This window comes from Dermochelys coriacea, chromosome 1, assembly GCF_009764565.3.
Source record: "Dermochelys coriacea isolate rDerCor1 chromosome 1, rDerCor1.pri.v4, whole genome shotgun sequence".
Lineage (NCBI taxonomy): Eukaryota > Metazoa > Chordata > Testudines > Dermochelyidae > Dermochelys > Dermochelys coriacea.
In genome coordinates, this window is record NC_050068.2 from 232,952,737 (window position 1) to 232,971,471 (window position 18,735).

The 18,735-nt window shown below is 41.6% G+C and overlaps 1 protein-coding gene across 1 annotated transcript in view; it reads right to left on the reverse strand.

Moving 5' to 3' along the window:
* Positions 1-18,735, reverse strand: part of ABCC9 (ATP binding cassette subfamily C member 9) — a 130,461-nt gene that overhangs the window by 20,281 nt on the left and 91,445 nt on the right. Inside the window, 6 exon segments of the mRNA XM_043516428.1 lie at positions 1,060-1,161; positions 3,848-3,950; positions 10,421-10,513; positions 14,062-14,219; positions 17,260-17,329; positions 18,174-18,322. Coding sequence (XP_043372363.1) covers positions 1,060-1,161; positions 3,848-3,950; positions 10,421-10,513; positions 14,062-14,219; positions 17,260-17,329; positions 18,174-18,322 — 675 coding nt within the window.

Below are 18,735 nucleotides of genomic sequence, written 5' to 3' on the forward strand. Positions count from 1 at the left end.
CTAGCCTACCACCAAGCCCAGTCTTGGTGCTAGACCTATACGCAATTCCTCCCACTCTAGTTGGCTCCCAGCCACCCTCCCTAGCACTAGTGCTACATAACTGGCACGCTGCAGCCTGCTTTCTATCACCCCATCCATGAGACTCTTCCTCCTCCTCCTGTGGCTTATTTCCTATTACCTCCCTTAATTTATTCAATTATTTTTCTCTCAACAATATAAGAGCACCAATCCTAAGCTCTTGACATACCTTCAGCATCGTTGACAATCTTTTAAAAATACACCTATCAAGAGAACCATCCATCACCCAGATTGAATTAAATAACCAACAATAACATTGCTAAAACAAAAATTAATCAACCTCCCCCCTACACACACCATCAAAATCCCACCCTATTCCTTCCCATTTCCAGCCATCTCTTACCAAGCAAGGAATAAAAGATGGACCTTGTAGAGTGTATTGAAGGCTAACAAACTTTAGTGTCTATGGACCTGGGAAAGGAGTGAGTTTCAAAGATCCAGGGCCCACTTTCTATCCCGCTCAGCAATCTGCACAAACCCACAGTCTTAATCTCCTTCACCAAGACATTTCACAGCTAACTGCTCCATTCCCAACCCTCGAGACTCTGACTCATATTCAGAATTGGATAGATAACAGTACTCAGCATCTGGTTGATCCCAAAAATGTGGAGACATCACCTCTGATTTTGCAAGATCTGTTGGATTGTCATTTACAACTGGTTTCACGTTACATAGCCTTAACAACATTGTACAGTGCAAAACAAAGTGCACACAAGGGCCAAGTATGCACTTCTAATTTTCTTTCTATCCTTGGGAACACACGGGGCCTGGGAATTTTTTGGTTTTTAAATTGGCTCACAAAACCTGAAGCAAGTCCAAGTTGTCCTGAACTCACTCAGCTTTGGCCTGAATCCATTATTTGCAAGATTGTTTCTTTCGAGATTAAGAAAGTTGGAAGATAACCATGTATCTATATTTTTAAAACCACCTTAAACCTACTAGATTGGTCTCAAGTGTCTTGATGTTTGTTTTGGTACGTACCGTCAGTGCGTACAGGAGACCCAGGCCCAGAAGACCAGAATCAGACCCGTGGGTGATGGACGTAACAGCTGCAGTGAGAACTATGCAAGCACCCAAATAGTCCTAAGAAGGAAGGAAGGGGAAAAAAAGTCAGATCCTATAATGTAAGTTGGATAAAAAATCCAGTGACAAAATAATGCCTTATAATATCACAAAGCATCTTCTATACTTCCCTTGCCCTCAGTTCAGACATTTAAGGTTTCAGAAGGGACCAGTCATTTATAGTGCCCAACATAAGACACTTTGAAGGAGCCTGATATTCCGAGGAAAAGTGATCAGCACTTTCTGGAAATCAGATCCATTTAAGTGCCTCAAATTAGGCACCAAAAAGCAGACATCCAAAATGACCAGTCACTAAAACAACCTTCTTCTCTGAAAAATCCTTTCCATCAAAAAAATGACACAACACTGACACTCCTTTTTGTCCCAACTCCCCAGCAGAGTTTTGATCCCAAACAGGAAGAAGTGCCAGAGACTTCATGCAGTCCACTAGGGACTTTGCTATTGCTATTGGTTGTATGTGGAAGTTGCTCAGTTACTAGAGTGATGGAGACCAGTATAAAACTCATAGATGGATGGATGGATGGATGGATGATGAAATAAAGGAGTTATTTTATATGCATAATTTCAGCCGAAGATTTTACTTGTCCCATTTGGAGGTGAGAATACTTCACCCTAAAGGTGCAGTTTACTTTCTGTTTTGTAGAACTCTAGATATTTAAAGATGGATCAAAACCTGATTCCCCCTTTTTAAAAGAAACCTCAATCCATCCTCTACATTTACTATCCAAATTTTGCATCTAATGGTCAGGACTTCAGATAAAAATGATGAACTGTAGACTTCTAGGTAGCTGTTGTGATTTGTGGACACACTCAGGTCACTGATACCTAATTTCTATCATTTGCCCTGGCAATTCTCCCATGCATTTCAGAGTCAGCATTTTTTCATCTGATTTTTCTCCCTCTTTCCATCCAAGAATCTTTCCCTCTATGATTTGCAAGGAATACGGTTCAATTAATCTGCTGGTAGGAAATGCTAAAGTGAAGATAATAGTAGCCTCTAACCCAATCCCTGTAGCAAGAAAGTGCATTAGATATACAGTACGCTTGGGTCTCCATCAGCTGTTGGAATAGGAGCTGTGCAGTCACTCTGAAACCCATATGTCTCTGTGTGATAACAATGCCATTGGACACAGCCAAATTAGCTATTTCTTGGCAACACTGCATTCTTCCACACAGTATTTTAAAAATCCCAAAGAGCTGATAGAAGAGAGATGTATTTTTGGAGAAAAAACAACAAGAAGTCCTTGTGGCACTTTAGAGACGAACATATTTATTTGGACATAAGGTTTCGTGGGCTAAAACCCACTTCAGCAGGTCCAACATCAGGAGATTTTTAGAAATTGCAACAGCTTATACCAGGGCTAGATTTTGTCCTTAAACTTCATCTTTCTTTTATTGGGTACAAATGGGGCATCACTGCAGTTCATTGACACTGTACAGGGCTGAACCCTGAGATCTTACTCAGAGCCAGATCCTATCCAGAGTAAGAAATGGAGCAGAACTGTGCTGCCCCAAGGGAGCCCAAGGAGGCAGAATGCCACATGGAGATCTCAATATGCAGGTGAAGTGTACCTGACACTAAAACATTCCAAAGATGAAGCTTTGGCCCCAGTCTCTGGCACAGAGGGGAAGGACATGGACCTGCCTACTCCTTGGCCCTTCTTTGAAATGCCAGGTGAGTAGGGAGGGAGCAATAATTCTGTCTGACCCTTGTGGAGACCATGAACATGGAGGGAGGCTTCTTATGCCCCACTCACTGAGAACTTATATCAGGGCCAAGAATCTGACTCTCTGTTTTGGGGTCTATTGCTACCAAATCCCCAGCTCTCCCTTACTCAAGGCTCAGTTCTGCCATCTTTACTCAAGTCAAGCAGTATTTTACTCCACAAATGGCCCTATGGACTTTGGAAGGCATTCTGGCAGAATCAGGCTGTGAGTGAGGTCCTCAGTCCTGGGCCCATCATTTGGGAAGTGCTTTGGGGTCCTGAGAGATGAAAGGTGGCATAAAAACCAAAAACAGAATTATTGCAAAGTTGGCAAAACTACCAAAGCCCCTTTGAAAATAGTTTCCACTTGGGCAGGGCCTCAGATGTTGCATGGTAGTAGAAGAATTTTTTTCTGTGAACAGGTTTCAGAGTAGCAGCCGTGTTAGTCTGTATTCGCAAAAAGAAAAGGAGTACTTGTGGCACCTTAGAGACTAACAAATTTATTAGAGCATAAGCTTTCGTGAGCTACAGCTCACTTCATCGGATGCATTTGGTGGAAAAAAACTGTTTTTTTCCACCAAATGCATCCGATGAAGTGAGCTGTAGCTCACGAAAGCTTATGCTCTAATAAATTTGTTAGTCTCTAAGGTGCCACAAGTACTCCTTTTCTTTCTGTGAACAGAGAATCTTATTTCAAAGTTATGTAGATATTTTCTGTTGCACTCTTTTCAGAACAATCAACATCCCAACACCGAAGTATGAAGGAGCCTTGTATTTTCTTACTTCAAGCCAAGAAGTAAATAAAAAACCCTGCTGCTATAACATAAACAACCCTGAGCTATTTTAAGGATCACCGTACACAAAACTGTTATATCTCATTTTGAGATTAATTTAAACTATTATCTAGCCCTGTGCATCAGGCAAAGTCTCTGTTTGCTTCCAAGGTTTCAAAACCATAGTGGGGACTAAACTGTACGTACCGTCCTGACCTCCAGCCATCTGTTGGCAGCTGACAGAAACAAGTAGGCAATGTTGTTCGTGTCTGTCAGTTCCAGCATATGTTGTTTAAACCTGGCTTCATGCCTGCAGACAGCAAAGTGGTTACATTATAACACACACATGCACAAAAGGTTCAATTATTCTAAAAAACCTGACAGCTTGCTGAACTTATTGTGTCTTTTACCAAACTTAGGACAAAATTCTCCCCTCAGAACCACACCTTACTCACACTAGGCAGTATCTTCTTCTACAAATGGTAGCACTGGGTTGGGTTGTGGGTCAGAGTGCATGTCTGTGAAGCATAGTAAGGGGGAGTGGGAACCCCTTTTACATCCCTGCGTAGGTTAACCAGACTAGATGTGAAGCAGTAAGCAGGCATTATTTATCCACAACTACCCGCAAAATCAGGTGGATGGGGAAGGGAATAAGCAGAGCTTTGGCTCCTCTCTTTCTCCCAAAATGCTAATCAACTGAGATAACCTAGCAGCGAATTACTACACCCTGGAGCAAGGGTGGAACAGAGATTTCATATTTTAGCCAAAATCTGACTGAGAAGCCAACTGCATGAGTCCTTCAGCACAACCACTGCCTTTCACGTATTGGGCTGATGGACACACCACCAACATTCAACACTTTACCTAAGCCATTTCCTCAGACAGCCACAAAATGTCCGAAAAACTGAACAATGAATAATTTCTAAATTACAAAAGTGAATGCGTGTTTTAGCTTCCAGTTGGTTTTCCCTCCTGTGTAATAGCAATGACATTTAGAAACCAATAAAATACTCAATAAAAGGCTGGTAGATTATGTAAGCCTCACAACTACTCTTTGGGGACATGTCCCCCCTTGGTGTAAATTGGCCTAGTTCCACTGAATTCAAGGGATTTATCGTGATTTACTACAGTTCATCTGGCCTTTGGTGCTTGCCCAATCTGGCAGCCATTTCTTGCTTCACATACTACTTAATCAAGTCCTAAACATTATCACTTAAAGAAATAGCCAAATTTCACTCAACAGTTCATAAACTGTTTTACACCGCAACCCCTCCAATTTCAAAATAATTGGTATTTAAAAGTTCAGGACCTTGCGGTGAGAAGATCATAACACTGATGGCTAAAGGCCATCCTTGATGTTTCCCAGTTGTCCCAGTTTTTTTCTTGGTTATATTTCATATGTTTTGTAGATGTGGTAGGCAAAGAACCTTCTGTCATAGCAGTGAGTGGGAGGGTGAAAATACAGTGAATATTCTGTTAGTGTCTTTCTATTTGGCAGTAACCCCCCTGTTTTCCTAATGGAAACTCTGACATGCTCAATCTGCTTATTTTCATCCAAATCCAACTAATCTTCTGAACATTCCTAGACTTTTATCCTGTCAGATGACGAACAGGAAAGGTCACTGAAATCTCAATCTAATTTAACTGTGGTGCTTTGTGGTAAACTACTTGAGGGAGTTCATTGTTTCATCCCGGTACATAATGAACTCAGAAGGTAGGGGGTGATTAGAAAGATAATAAGTAAACATTAGCTTGCTGAGAAAGCCCTGAGACTCTGGAGATGGAAGGCTGACTTGACAGGGAAAAACAGATGAATGGAAGGGAATGGCTTTGATTCTCACCAAGGGCTGTGGAAAATTCGAATGACCAGATGTGATCCATCCAACCTGATGCTTCCAGCTTCTCAAGGGCTGCCCCTTGCCTCCTGCCATCCCCAGCCCATTTTGGTTTTCTAAAATAAAAGGACTGATCCTGCCAAGTGCTGAACTCCTCTTGAAAGGCACTAAGCATGCGTACCTTTCATTGATGATAACGTGAGGTGAGGGTACTCAGAAATGCTCAGGAGGCTCTCAGCACATTGCAGCACTAGGTCCAAATTTTGATCTACTGGGTTAGCAGGTCATCCGGATGGATAAAACTTAGTACTTCATTTTGGATTTAGAGCTTTGGTTGCACTACCTAACATCTCTTCTGCTGCGAACGCAACAGGACTTTTGCCGGTCCTGCAGCAACCCTCCCCATTTTTCTCCCAATCCACAGCCATGGCAGCAAGAACCTACGCTGAGTAACGGAACAGAGCCAGGAAACACCTCCATTTATTGTGGTAGTTAGAGGATCTCTGGTCTCTCCCTGGCTGTGTGCTTGCTTGCCAAGTGCCTGCTCACTTGAAGTTTACAGTGTGGTCTGTTTGGGGGCTGTGTAAGCCTAGCAGCCTGCAAGGCAAGGCTGAGAGCTTTCTAAGGAGGCTCTGGCCTGCCATCCTTTGATCTCTAATCCCTTTAAGCTCTGTTGATGAGGGGGTAGGCTTAACTCAAGGAAAACGTACCTGCTCAATGTGGAGCGGCAGTCAAAAGAGCTAACTGAATGTCAGGAACCATTAGGAAAGAGATAGACAATAAGACAGAAAATATCATAATGTCACTGTATAAATCCATAGTACACCCATACCTTGAATACTGAGTGCAGTTCTGATCATCCCATCTCAAAAAAAGATATATTAGAATTGGAAAAAAGTATGGAAAGGGGCAAAAATTGATTAGGGGTATAGAACAGCTTCCATATGAGGAGATATTATTAAAAAGATTGGGACTGTTCGGCTTGGAAAGGAAGCTGAGGGGAGATATTGATAGAGGTCAATAAAAGATGTGGAGAAAGTGAATAAGGAAGTGTTATTTATCCCTTCACATAACACACAAACCAGGGGTCATCCAATGGAATTAATAGACAGTAGTTGTAAAATAAACATAAAGAAGCACTTCTTCACACAATGTATAGTCAACCCAGTGGAACTCATTGCCAGGGGATGTTGTGAAGCATAACTGGGTTAAAAAAAGAATTAGATATGTTCATGGAGGATAGGTCCATCAGTGGCTATTAGGCTCTGTCTACACTGAGCAGCTTACGGCGGTATTGCTGTGCCACTAAAGTCTTGCCACTGTAAGGCACGCAGTGTGGTTGCTCTTTGTCAGCTGGAGACCTCTCTCCTGCCTACAATCTCCCACCAACAAAATTAAAGCACCCTCAACAAGGGGTGGTAGCCAGTGGGAGAGTGCAGTCCACATCGTTACTTGTCCACACTGTCGCTTGTCATTGGTAAAACTTTTGTCGGTCAGGGGTGTGTCTTTTCATACTCCCAAGTGACAAAAGTTTTACCAATGAAAGTGCAGTGTAGACATACCCTTAGCCAAGATGGCCAGGGACACAATCCCATGCTTTGCGTGTCCCTACATCTCTGACTGCTGGAAGTTGCAACTGGATGACAAAAGGTGGATCACTCAATAAATTGCCCTGTTCTGTTCACTCCTTCTGAAACATCTGGCACCAGTCCCTGTCAGAAGACAGGATACTGGGCTAGATGGACCATTGGTCTGATCCAGTATCGCCGTTCTTATGTTCACATAGGTTGGAGATCATGGTATTTTGAATCCCACCTACCCAAGTCAGTATTTTGGATGGAGCTCTCCTTAGCTTATCACCTTACCTGGTGGAAACAGATATACTGGGCCAAATTCTGCCTAAAGAATCTCAACTACAATGGAAGTATCTGGGCCAAATTCAGCAGTGATGGAAAAGGTGGTCTAGGTCAGTAGCTCTCAATCTTTGCAGACTGCTGTGCCCCTTTCAGGAGTCTGATTTGTCTGGGGTACCCCCAAGTTTCACCGCACTTAAAAATTACTTGCTTACAAAATCGGACTTAAAAATACAAAAGTGTCACAGCACACTGTTACTAAAAAATGCTGACTTTCTCTTTGTACCATATAATTATAAAATAAATCAATGGGAATATAAATATTGTACTAACATTTCAGTTTATAGTATTTAGAGCAGTATAAACAAGTCATTGTCTATATGAAATTTTAGTTTGTACTGACTTCGCTACTGCATTTTATGTAGCCTGTCGTAAAACTAGGTAAATATCTAAATGAGTTGATGTACAGATGGAAGACCTCTGCATACTGCCTGGGGTATGTGAACCCCTTGTTGAGAACCACTGGTCTAGGTTACAGATTGGGTCTAATTTGGTCAAAAAGCATGTTTAAGTAGCAATATAATGCAATTGGCACAGATTTGGAATTCGATGGATGTGCAAAATGAGTACAACTTACACTAATTTTGGCATTCCATGATAATCAAGTTGGGATTTTGATGGGGTCACTCTGGATTTACACTAGGGCATTTGAGAGCAGAATTTAGCTAAGCACGTTTAATGGAAATTGGAAAACACATATATGCCTTGGAAAGTCTGAACAGTCCTCTTGGAATGAGGTTACATAGTCACTCATTTTCTGTGCCTCTTGTGTATATATTACATTTTTCTGTCTTAAAAAGAAAAGAGGTCACATTTCAAACAAAATGATGACATTTTTCTATTTTCCATTGATAAGACCAGTGGCAGTTTTTGTCAATGTCTTGTGTGTGGGAATGACTGCTAACATCATTTAGCTCCTCAAAGTGGCTGTATCTTTTATGATTCTGTGGCTTAATCTCATATGATAATTTAATAATTGTTTCATTATCCAGTCCAGCAGTGACCTTTTCTACTTTCATGCATATTCTTGATCCCCTAGTGATCCATCTTTTCTTTTATGATTTAACATCTGCTTTTTGTTCTCTTATGATATGACTCACTTCTGGAGCACTTTTGAAGTAAATCCAATTGCAGAAGCAGTGTGCGAAGCTATCATAAATGTAAGACTTCCTGCCAAAAAAGTCTACAAACCCATAAAATTATCAGAGAGGAGTGATGGTCCAGTGGATAGGGCTCTAGTCTGGGACTTAGAAGACCTGGCTTCAGTCCCCTGCACTACTACATACTTCCTTATAAGTGATCTTGTCTCTCTCTGTCTCCATTTCCCATCTGTAAAATGGGTATAATAATGCTTCCCTACCTTGCACACTCTTACATTAAAGAGTGTGAGATGCTCAGATAATGGGTATCACATAAATACCTAAGGGCTTGTTTACACAGGGACACTCAGGAAAAATAATTTTCAACATTTTTAGTTTAATTCAATTTCAAAGTGAATTAGGCTGAATTGAATTAAGGCCACTTTAATTCTGAGTAAGAGTGTCCACACAAGGTTTTAATTAAGTTTAACTAATCCTCTTTAAATTCACATCTTTTGTTAATTCGGATTAGTTTTCATGAGTTTCCCTGTGTAAAGAAGCCTGTAAGTAACTAGATGGATAGCTCATTCCATAAAGGGCATGATCCTGCAATGGGAGTTCTGGGTGTACATATAATACAGGATCAGGCCCCTAAATGTGAGCATTCCACGGAAAACAAAGGAATCTTGGCCACATATGATTTTCTGTTTGAACAAAACCTCTGAAAAGTTTAAGTGCCACACACTGAAAAAGCTGTCATCCCTAATTCCACAGAAGTCCCACAAGGATTGATACTGCAAATTAGATGGAGTTTTTAAAAATCTCTCCAGGGCACCCAGAGCCATGGATAGATGCCATTTCATTAGTTGTGTGAATCAAAATAAATAAATAAAATAATACAAATGCTGAGTCTTCCTTTTGCAAGGTGATTTAATTATGGCACAGCAAAGACAAATGATATGCCCAGCATCAAACACGGAATTAACAGTAGATCCCAGCTTGCTCTTCAGTGACCTCACTTATCATGTTAGGCCTGTAGAGTTGCCAACCCTCCTGGTTTCACTGTGAGTCTCCTGAAATTGGGCTCTATCTCCCAGAGCCTACTGACACCAAAGTGGGAGATTTTAGGGGCTAAAATTCTGGCGGTGCAGCGGGGTAAGGCAGGCTCCCTGCCTGCCCTGGCTCAGTGCCGCTCCCGGAAGCAGACAGCATGTCCCTGCGGCACCTGGGGGGCTGGAAACTGGCCAACGGGAGCTGCACGAGCAGTACCTGCAGGCAGAGGCAGCGCATAGAGCCCCCTGCCCCCGCCAGGGGCCAGAGCAGATAGGGAGCCTGCCTTAGCCTTAGCCCCGCTGCACCACTGACTGGGAGCCGCCCAAGGTAAGCGCCACCCAGCCGGAATACACACCCCTCACCTCGTCCTGCACCCCAACCCCCTGCCCCAGCCCTGAGCCCCCTCCCAGAGCCAGCACCCCAAACCCCCTACTGCACCCCAACCCTCTGCCCTAGCCCTGAGCTCCCTCCTGCACCCAAACTCCCTCCCAGACCTTGCACCCTGCACACTCTCCTGCATCCCAACCCCCTTCCCCGGGCTTAGCCCAGGGCCCCCTCCCACACTCCGAACCCCTCGGCCCCAGCCCAGAGCCCACACCCCAACCCCTTGCCCCACCCCAGTGAAAGTGAGTGAGGGTGGAGGAGAGTGAGCTACAGAGAGGGGGGGATGGAGTGAGTTGGGCAGGGCCTTGGAGAAGGGGTAGGGCAGGGAAGGGGGCAAGGATGTTTGAGTTTGTGTGATTAGACAGTTGGCAACCCTATAGGCCTGGTGGTTTTACAAGATGCCAAATAAACCAAGATGGGCTGCTCATTTAAAAAACAAACATCTTGATTTATTTGCAAGACTTGTGCACTGCTCTACGGGATTAGGCAGTGAAGAGGAAACGCATGTTTACAAACCTAAATGCTCTGATGGTGGTGAGGCCTTCAGCTGTTTCTGAGAAGTGACAGAGTAAAGGTAGTTGGGTGCTGTCATCAAGCTCCTGAAGGTCCCTGTGATCAAGAGAAACAAAACAAGAGGTGTATAAGAAGCAAGAACAGGTCAGGACCAAGAAGCAAATGAAATGCAAACATTTTTATGGATATTTTACTGTAGTTTTTTATTGTACACATTTTAATCAGGACTATATACCAATATATTTATATTAAAGAGGGGCTAGCACAGCAATCTCACATCTGTTAGAATTCTGAAGAAATTCTAGATTTAAGACATCTTTACCATTCTGGCTTGAGGTCAAATCCAAACCTGGAAGGGATCTGTTTTCTAGTCCTATCTTGTTTCAGCCAAAATTTCACTGTAATGGCTAGTGTCATGATAGTCCCATCATTCAAGATGGTAGAAATCTTGGAGATTCATGGAATTCTCATGAAAGAAGTTTGTGAGATTCAGATGCCATTGAATCCGAATCCAAACACTTGCCCTGAGTCTGATTCATTGTTGAACCTGAACCTTGAAGCCTTTAGCCTAGCCTAAAAGTAAGCCAGATGTGAATACTGAAGGTAAAGTACATGGGGCTGTTTATCTATAAGAATCCACATCCACTGGCCAATAATTCTTCAGAAATGCCTTACAATGTTTGTTATTACTGCTATATACTGAACATGAAAAACAATGCAGGAGTATAGACTTTTTGTTCTAGCACTGGTGCTGTCATTTCAGTCGGGATGTATAGGGGCATTTCTAGAGAATTAATACCCTCTTCATTAGCCAGTCAGATTTTCTCAATCAGTCATTGAGTAATAATCCACTCAACTAATCCATCTGAGGATAAAGGCCTACAAATCCAATCTCTTGCAACTAGAATGTTTGCTCAAACACAGAGAGAAATTTTGTCCTCAGACACACATAAAACTCCCACTGTAGTAAATGGGAATAGCACATGTATGGAAGGACAGACTATGGGTCACAGCATTTGATATTTACCCTCCTTAATAAAATTCTACTGTATTGGTGTATTTTGACAGATACTCTATCAATAGCTTACTCTCTGGTACTGAATGTTACTCCATGGAGAGATGAATTTGATGCTTGTATTTGGATGATAAATATACTGCAGTATGACCAATTTATGATGGAAAATATAAAGTAATTTTTGGGGAATGTAGTGGTAAACATTATAAGGGGTAAAAGTGTTATGGGAAATATCATAAATATTTGTGTTCCTAAAAGTTAATGGAGATCATATGCCTGGATAGGACTACAACATAAGTCTTGTTTGAATACACGCTCAGGCTATTCCTTCACAGTTTGTTTCACATGAATGACTTTTATAGATACAATAGTATTCCTCCAGCCTCATTTCTATTGTAAAGGACAAGAAAACAGATCTTCTAACTTGGGATTAAATGGAGTTCAAAGTATATAATAAAAATGTCTATTGCTGACCCAAAGTTTCAGAACTGTGCACGAAAAAGACTGTATAGTTACGTGGATGCCCACCATCTGCACCTGCAATGCCCAGTGAATATGCAAGGGTCAAGAGACTCAGGCACACAGTGTGTGTAACATCTCCCGTGCTTGTGCACAGGAACCAGTAGTGCATGTGGGAAAACTGGGTGCACTCAATATTGAAAATCTGGGCCAGCATATGGTTTTGCTCCCTTATATAAAACTATGAGAAGAAACCAGAGCTTTGAATTGGACATGCACCATCCCACTTAATCCATTGCTTTATTTTTTTTGAGGTAGGAATGGCCGAGTCATATCTTTCTATACTACAATGTTATATATTAATTTGAAACCACTATTACCACTAATTTGCTTGTCATTCTCAGCTAAGAATGCCATTTGAATTTATTGGAATCTTTAAAGACGCTGGGGCATATCATGGAAAAGCAGTAGCCCCTCTGTAGCTAAAGTTGCTATCAAGTTCCATTATAAATTTTTATGGGGGCCTGGTACAAACACACAGTGAGTGACAGCCCTGGCCCAGAAGAGTTTAAATAAGATAAGGCAGACAAAGGGGAAAATGGGCACAGAGAGCTCAAGAGACTACTTCACACTCACACAGCAGGTCAGTGGCAGAGTTAGGAACGGAAGCCAGGTCTCCTGTCGCCCAGTCAAGTGCACTAGATCACACAATATCTACAATATCTATTTTAGTGCCATTTACAACTTTGGCTTGGAAAAGTAGGGGAAGAAGAATGTTTCTGCAGTGTGTAATGGAAATTCATCAAATTGCTTTGGAATTACAGATCATTATAAATTTACCCTGATTCAAAAATGTGCATTCAAAATTTTCATATTGGTAATTCTCCTTGAAAACTCATGTGCTGCCTAAAACTGAAGAAAACAGGTTAAAATTAATCAAAGTTATCATCAGTTTTTGTTCCGGATAATTTTGAGGCCCAGTCCTGCTCCACTGATTTTAGCAGGGGCTCTTGGCTCTAAATTATGTCAATAAGAGTGTTTTGCCATTGAAAGAGACTGTTCCAGCTCTCAGTCTGAAATGCCTGATTATCAACAGAACAGGTATAGTATGCACAGTGACAGTTCAAACTTCCCCCTACACTTCCCCACTGAGGTGCATAAATCTTGACCTGAAGTGACTGTCAAGTCTTCACTTCTGTTCAGCTGTTGGCCATTTTGCTATGACTGACATCAAGGGCTGGAGCTAATCTGCTATGGTTTTTGGGACATAGATATCTAGCCACTAAGAAGCAGAGTAAGAAAACCAACCAAACACCTGAGCCCTGATTTGGGAAACTACCGAGGCACATGCTTAAAATTAAAGTGTTTTCTTGAGTAAGAATGTTTTCCTAAAATGGGGTTGTAGTCTAGAATTGAAATAATGACTCTAGTATGAAAAAAGAAAAGGAGTACTTGTGGCACCTTAGAGACTAACAAATTTATTAGAGCATAAGCTTTTGTGAGCTACAGCTCACTTCATCGGATGCATGAAGTGAGCTGTAGCTCACGAAAGCTTATGCTCTAATAAATTTGTTAGTCTCTAAGGTGCCACAAGTACTCCTTTTCTTTTTGCGAATACAGACTAACACGGCTGCTAATTTGAAACCTGTAGTATGAAAACGTTTCACATTTTATTACCAATCTCCTAAGCAATTCAATTCTCCAAGCAAGTGTAATTTTAGGAAATTCTCAAAAAGCATACTGACAAGTTTCAAAGTAGCAGCCGCATCAGTCTGTATCCGCAAAAAAGCCAAGAGTACTTGTGGCACCTTAGAGACTAACAAATTTATTTGAGCATGCTCAAATAAATTTGTTAGTCTCTATGGTACTGCAAGTACTCTTGTTCTTTTTTCAAAAAGCATAATCTTTAGAGACAGTCAGCATTTTCTGAAATGTATTAAATGTTGCTGAAAACTGGACAAGGTTTTCTGCAGAAAGTTTTACCATTTTTTAATCATCTCTATTGCAGTTAAAAAATTTCAAACATTTAGTTGAAAAACAGAAACATTTATCAGTGGAATTTACCAAGGAAATTATTTTCCATTCTTGACTAGCTTTATTTATATTCTAGGATAAATCATAAATACAGGGGTTTTAAAAGAAATGTACATGGCAACTTTCTAATACCTACTTGGAAGCCACTCTGAAGTATTTCTGGATGAAATAAAAGGCTACCCCAAGAGGTACAAGAGCTACAAGGAACCACGGAGTGGCGTAGGAGATCATTCCGATAGCCGACAGGCAGAGCAAAGTGGACCGGGTGAGAGACTCCAGAGTAGGGGGAATGTGCTATTCCAGAAATAAGATAAAAACATGTATTAGACAGACCTCAGGAATATGGCAACTATATACTTTCCGTGCATGGGGTGATGAGTGGGGCTGGTCTGTAGCCATTCTGCTGGCCCTTCACCACTGGGAATCATCCCCTTTATGCCAGAGGAATTTCCAAGGGCTTTTCTATTTCTATGAGCCTACAGCCAGTGTACAGGGGCTTCAGTGGAGGCCAGAATTAGGGCCACTGGGACTTGCTGATGCTCAGCATCTCCCAGGATCAAGGAGAAACAGGCAGTCTCTTTCCCTCATTATGAGACAAGAAAGGGAATCTTCTCTGTGAGATCTCAGATAACTTAGTACTGCTTTTGAATTTCCTGTTGTTCCATATAGGGTGTCCTGTTCTGAGAACCCTGCAATCACTCTCCTTTGTACATATGCCTCTAAATAAAACATTCACAATCACTTATCATCCAAGCATCTTGGTACTCAGAAGTAGTGGAAGCTCTGCAAACAACTCTTCTGTTGAAATCTGTCCTTAGTTCACTATTATACACTATAACAGTGGTTCTCAAACTTTTGTACTGGTGACCCCTTTCACACAGCAAGCCTCTGAGTGCAATCCCCCACCCCTTTATGAATTAAAAACACTTTTTAGTATATTTAGCACCATTATAAATGCTGGAGGTAATGTGGGGTTTCGGGTGGAGGCTGACAGCTCACGACTCCCCATGTAATAACCTCGCAACCCCTGAGGGGTCCCGACCCCCACTTTGAGAACCCTTGCACTATAACTTTCCATAGACTCATACAGTTTAAGGCCAGAAGGGACCATTAGGTCTAGTCTGACATTCTGTATATCATAGACTATTAAATCTCACCCAATTACCCCTGTATTGAGCCCAATGATTTGAGTTTGGCTAAAGCATAACTTCCAGAAGACACCCAGTCTTGATTTGAAACACCAAGAGATGGAGAATCCATCACTTTCCTTGTTAGATTATTCCAGCGGTTAATAACCTTCACAGTTAAAAACTTGTGCCTAATCTCTCGTTTGAATTTGTCTGGCTTCAGCTTCCAGCCATTGGTTCTTTTTGTGCCCTTTTCTGCTAGTATTACAGCATTGCTTGACATTGCCATACACAGAAATAAAATCACTTCCTCACTCCTTCCTTCTCACTTCTCCCCTATTTATGCATCCAAGAATCGCATTAGCTGTTTTTACCACAGAATCACATTGAGTTGCTTACTCACTAAGCCCTCTATGAGCCCTCTGTAAGCCCTTTCCAGAGTCATTGCTTTCCAGGATACAGTTCCCCTCATTCTCCATTCCTTGTTCCTAGATTTATAACTTTACATTTGTTGTATTAAAAAGTATTTTGTTTGAATGGGCTCAGTTTACTAAGTGATCAGGATCACTCTGTGACTGCCCTGTTCTCATTATTTACCACTCTGCCAATCTTTGTGTAATTTGCAAATTTCATCATCAGCGATTTTATAGTTACTTCTATATCCTTGATGAAAATGGTCAATAGTGTCGGACCTCATTCTAATCTCTGTAGAAGCCCACTACAAACAGCCCCATTCAGTGATGATTCCCCATTTCAGGGGCGCTGGAACAATTTGTATCATGGGGATGCTGAGAGCCATTGAACCAAACTGTAAACCCTATATATAATGGAAACCACTTCAAACCAGGGAATGCAGCAGTACCCCCAGTACCACTAGTTCCAGCACCGATGCTCCAACGACAGCTACTTTTTGAGATGTCAGTTAACCAGTTCTTCAGCATTTAATGTGAACATTATAGATATTGTCTAGTGCTAATTTTTAAGCAGAATGTCATGCAATACTCAGTCAAATGCCTTACAAAAGTCTATTGCATCTATGCAGTTACTTTTATAAACCAAACTTCTAATCACATTAAAGGATGAAATCAGCTTTGCTAGACAAGAATTATTTTCCATCAAACCTTATTAAGTGGCATTAATTATATTCCTATCTTTTAATTCGTTATCACTTGAATCCAAGCCTGAGCCCACTGAAGCAGAGCTCTGGTAAACATTTTCAAACCTGCGGAAGCCCTGGCACCTGCCTCAGGGCAGAAGCCTGAACCTTGGCGCTTCCCTCCCACCACGGGGCTGAAGTCCCTGAGGCCTGGCACCCAACCCCCTGCGGGGCTAAAGACCTTAGACATCCTGCAGTTGAAGACCGGAGCCCAGAATCGGGAGCGGGGGGGGGGGGGGAGGGGTAGCGCTCCGGGAAATAATCTCTGAGAATTTAAGCGCTGCTTGAATCTCCTATAAGTTTTTCCATTATTTTGCCCAACATTAATGTCACGCTAGTCAGCCTATAGTTCCCCAGTCGTGCTGCTAGTCCTTTTTGAATATTAGCACAAAATTAGCAGTATTACATTCTTCTAGAATTCCTTTGGTATTTTAAAATTTATTGAAATTAACCTAATCAGACTAGAAATCTCTTCAGACAGCTCTTTTAGGACTCTTGAGTGCAAGTTATTTGGGGCTGCAGATTTTAAAATGTTTATGCCTAGTAGATGTTGTTTAGTTAGTAGTGGCTGGAAAGTAGTTAAGCATCCTCATGTGATATGAATCCTTCTTTCCAAATATAGAACAGAAGTACTGATTGAACACTTCTGCCTTTTCTGCATCATTATTAACAATTTTACCAGCTCCAGCTAGTAATGGACCTACATCATTTCTAGGATTTCTTTTGTTCCTAATTTACTTAAATAAAACTCCTTCCTAATATAGTATACTTAACATGTGAACCTGTATTTCTAAAGAACCAGGGGAGTTTTCCAGTAGCTCTATCTTTGTATCCCTGAACATATTTGAGTCGTTGTGAGCTCAACAATAATAATCTCGTAAAAGGTGTTTTGCCTGGAAGCTTTTTTACAGTTCAGAGTTTGTCACACCATCTGTTCTGTATGTAAGTGACAAACTATATGGCTCCCAGTTAACAAACGGTGTATTTCTTCTCTAAAATGGTGGCATTAATTGGGCAAGACATTATAGAATAAATGGACCAATGTGCTCACCTGATCAATGATATTCGTATCAGCAGAGAAGCGATTTAGAATTAGCCCCAGGGGAGTTGTGTCAAAGAATCTATTGAACAAAACAGAAGCAAAAAACTATGTGAAGAGGAAGTCTGGTTCTGGAGAAATATCAACCTTAGTCAGAACTTAGGGCTACTGTCAAACCAGTCCCCTAGAACCAGTTAGAAAATAGGAAAACTATAATTCAGTCTTATACCTGCATTTGGAATGCCATCTAAATCTTATTTTAACCCCAAACTTTTAAGTCTTCCACAACCCCCTGAAAAACTCTCAGCCCCCTTCTCTCAACTCCTCTATCCATCCTCTGGCTCCCTCAACTTGAAAGATTCATTGTAAAGTCCACCCTGCTGTCCTGGGTTAAGTTTCCAACTCCTGGGCTGGACAGGACAGTGTGTTACCTATTCACTCTTTATATGGGAACTGCAGTCACTGCATGCATGCAATCACACCCTGGGCCAACCCAACCTCCGTGCTGCGCTATGTCAAGCTCATGCAGAACCTGTCTCTTTGGAGCATAAGAAATATGGTGTGTCCCCCCCACACACACACTCCCACCTCTGTGCATTGGAACTGATGCATTTCCACCACATTGGGAACCTTCTGTGGCCCCAAAACCTCTAGATGAATTTCAAACTGTTTGAAAACTTTGTAACTTGAAATTACTTTCAGATGAAAACCGCTAGGTATGAAAAGCAGGCAGAATCTGAAGTCGTATGTTTTCCAGCCTGAAAGAGGGTAATTTCCTCAGCATCTCAGCTGGCACTTTCAGATTCTGCGGGACTTGAGGGCTGTAGGGGAATGAGCCATGTTCTTCTCAGCACTAGCCACTGTGTTACATAGCAGGTGTTCTTTGGTAGATTGGCCTCTCAGCAGGAAAATCACTTTTGCTGTACCTGATTGGTCCGAGGATGATCTTATTGAGGAGATTGTGGTGAAGGTTCTTGGCTGCTGTGAGGCCCATCCACTCCACAGTCAGGGATGTGATGAGGCAAAGGACAATCCCTGCTCCACAAAGCATGCTGAACACAGCTACATGATAAGACTAATAATAATAATAAATTAATAATAAAATTAATAATAAAAGGAGAAAAAAATTAACCTTGGAAATCCCCAAGGCAATGTTCTTCAGAGCTAACACCAGCTGGTATGTCAGACTCCAAAAGACTTCAATAATAACGGAACGTGCTGCATGTTTAAATTAACGTGATTCTTTTTTTTTTTTACATTATAAAAGGAGTTTTCAACCTATGGCCCCAATCCTGCAATTCACTATATTTGGGTGAAGCAGATTTTCAGATTGGGGATTAATTTGGGGGCCTAATTTGTCTCAGGAAGATGCGTAATGAATGAAGTTCACTGCAGCTACTAAAGGTGAGTATGCTGCAAGGTCTTGAGTTGAGGATGTTCAGCACATTGCAGGACTGGACCCAAGGCTTGTGAATTAGATCGGTGAAC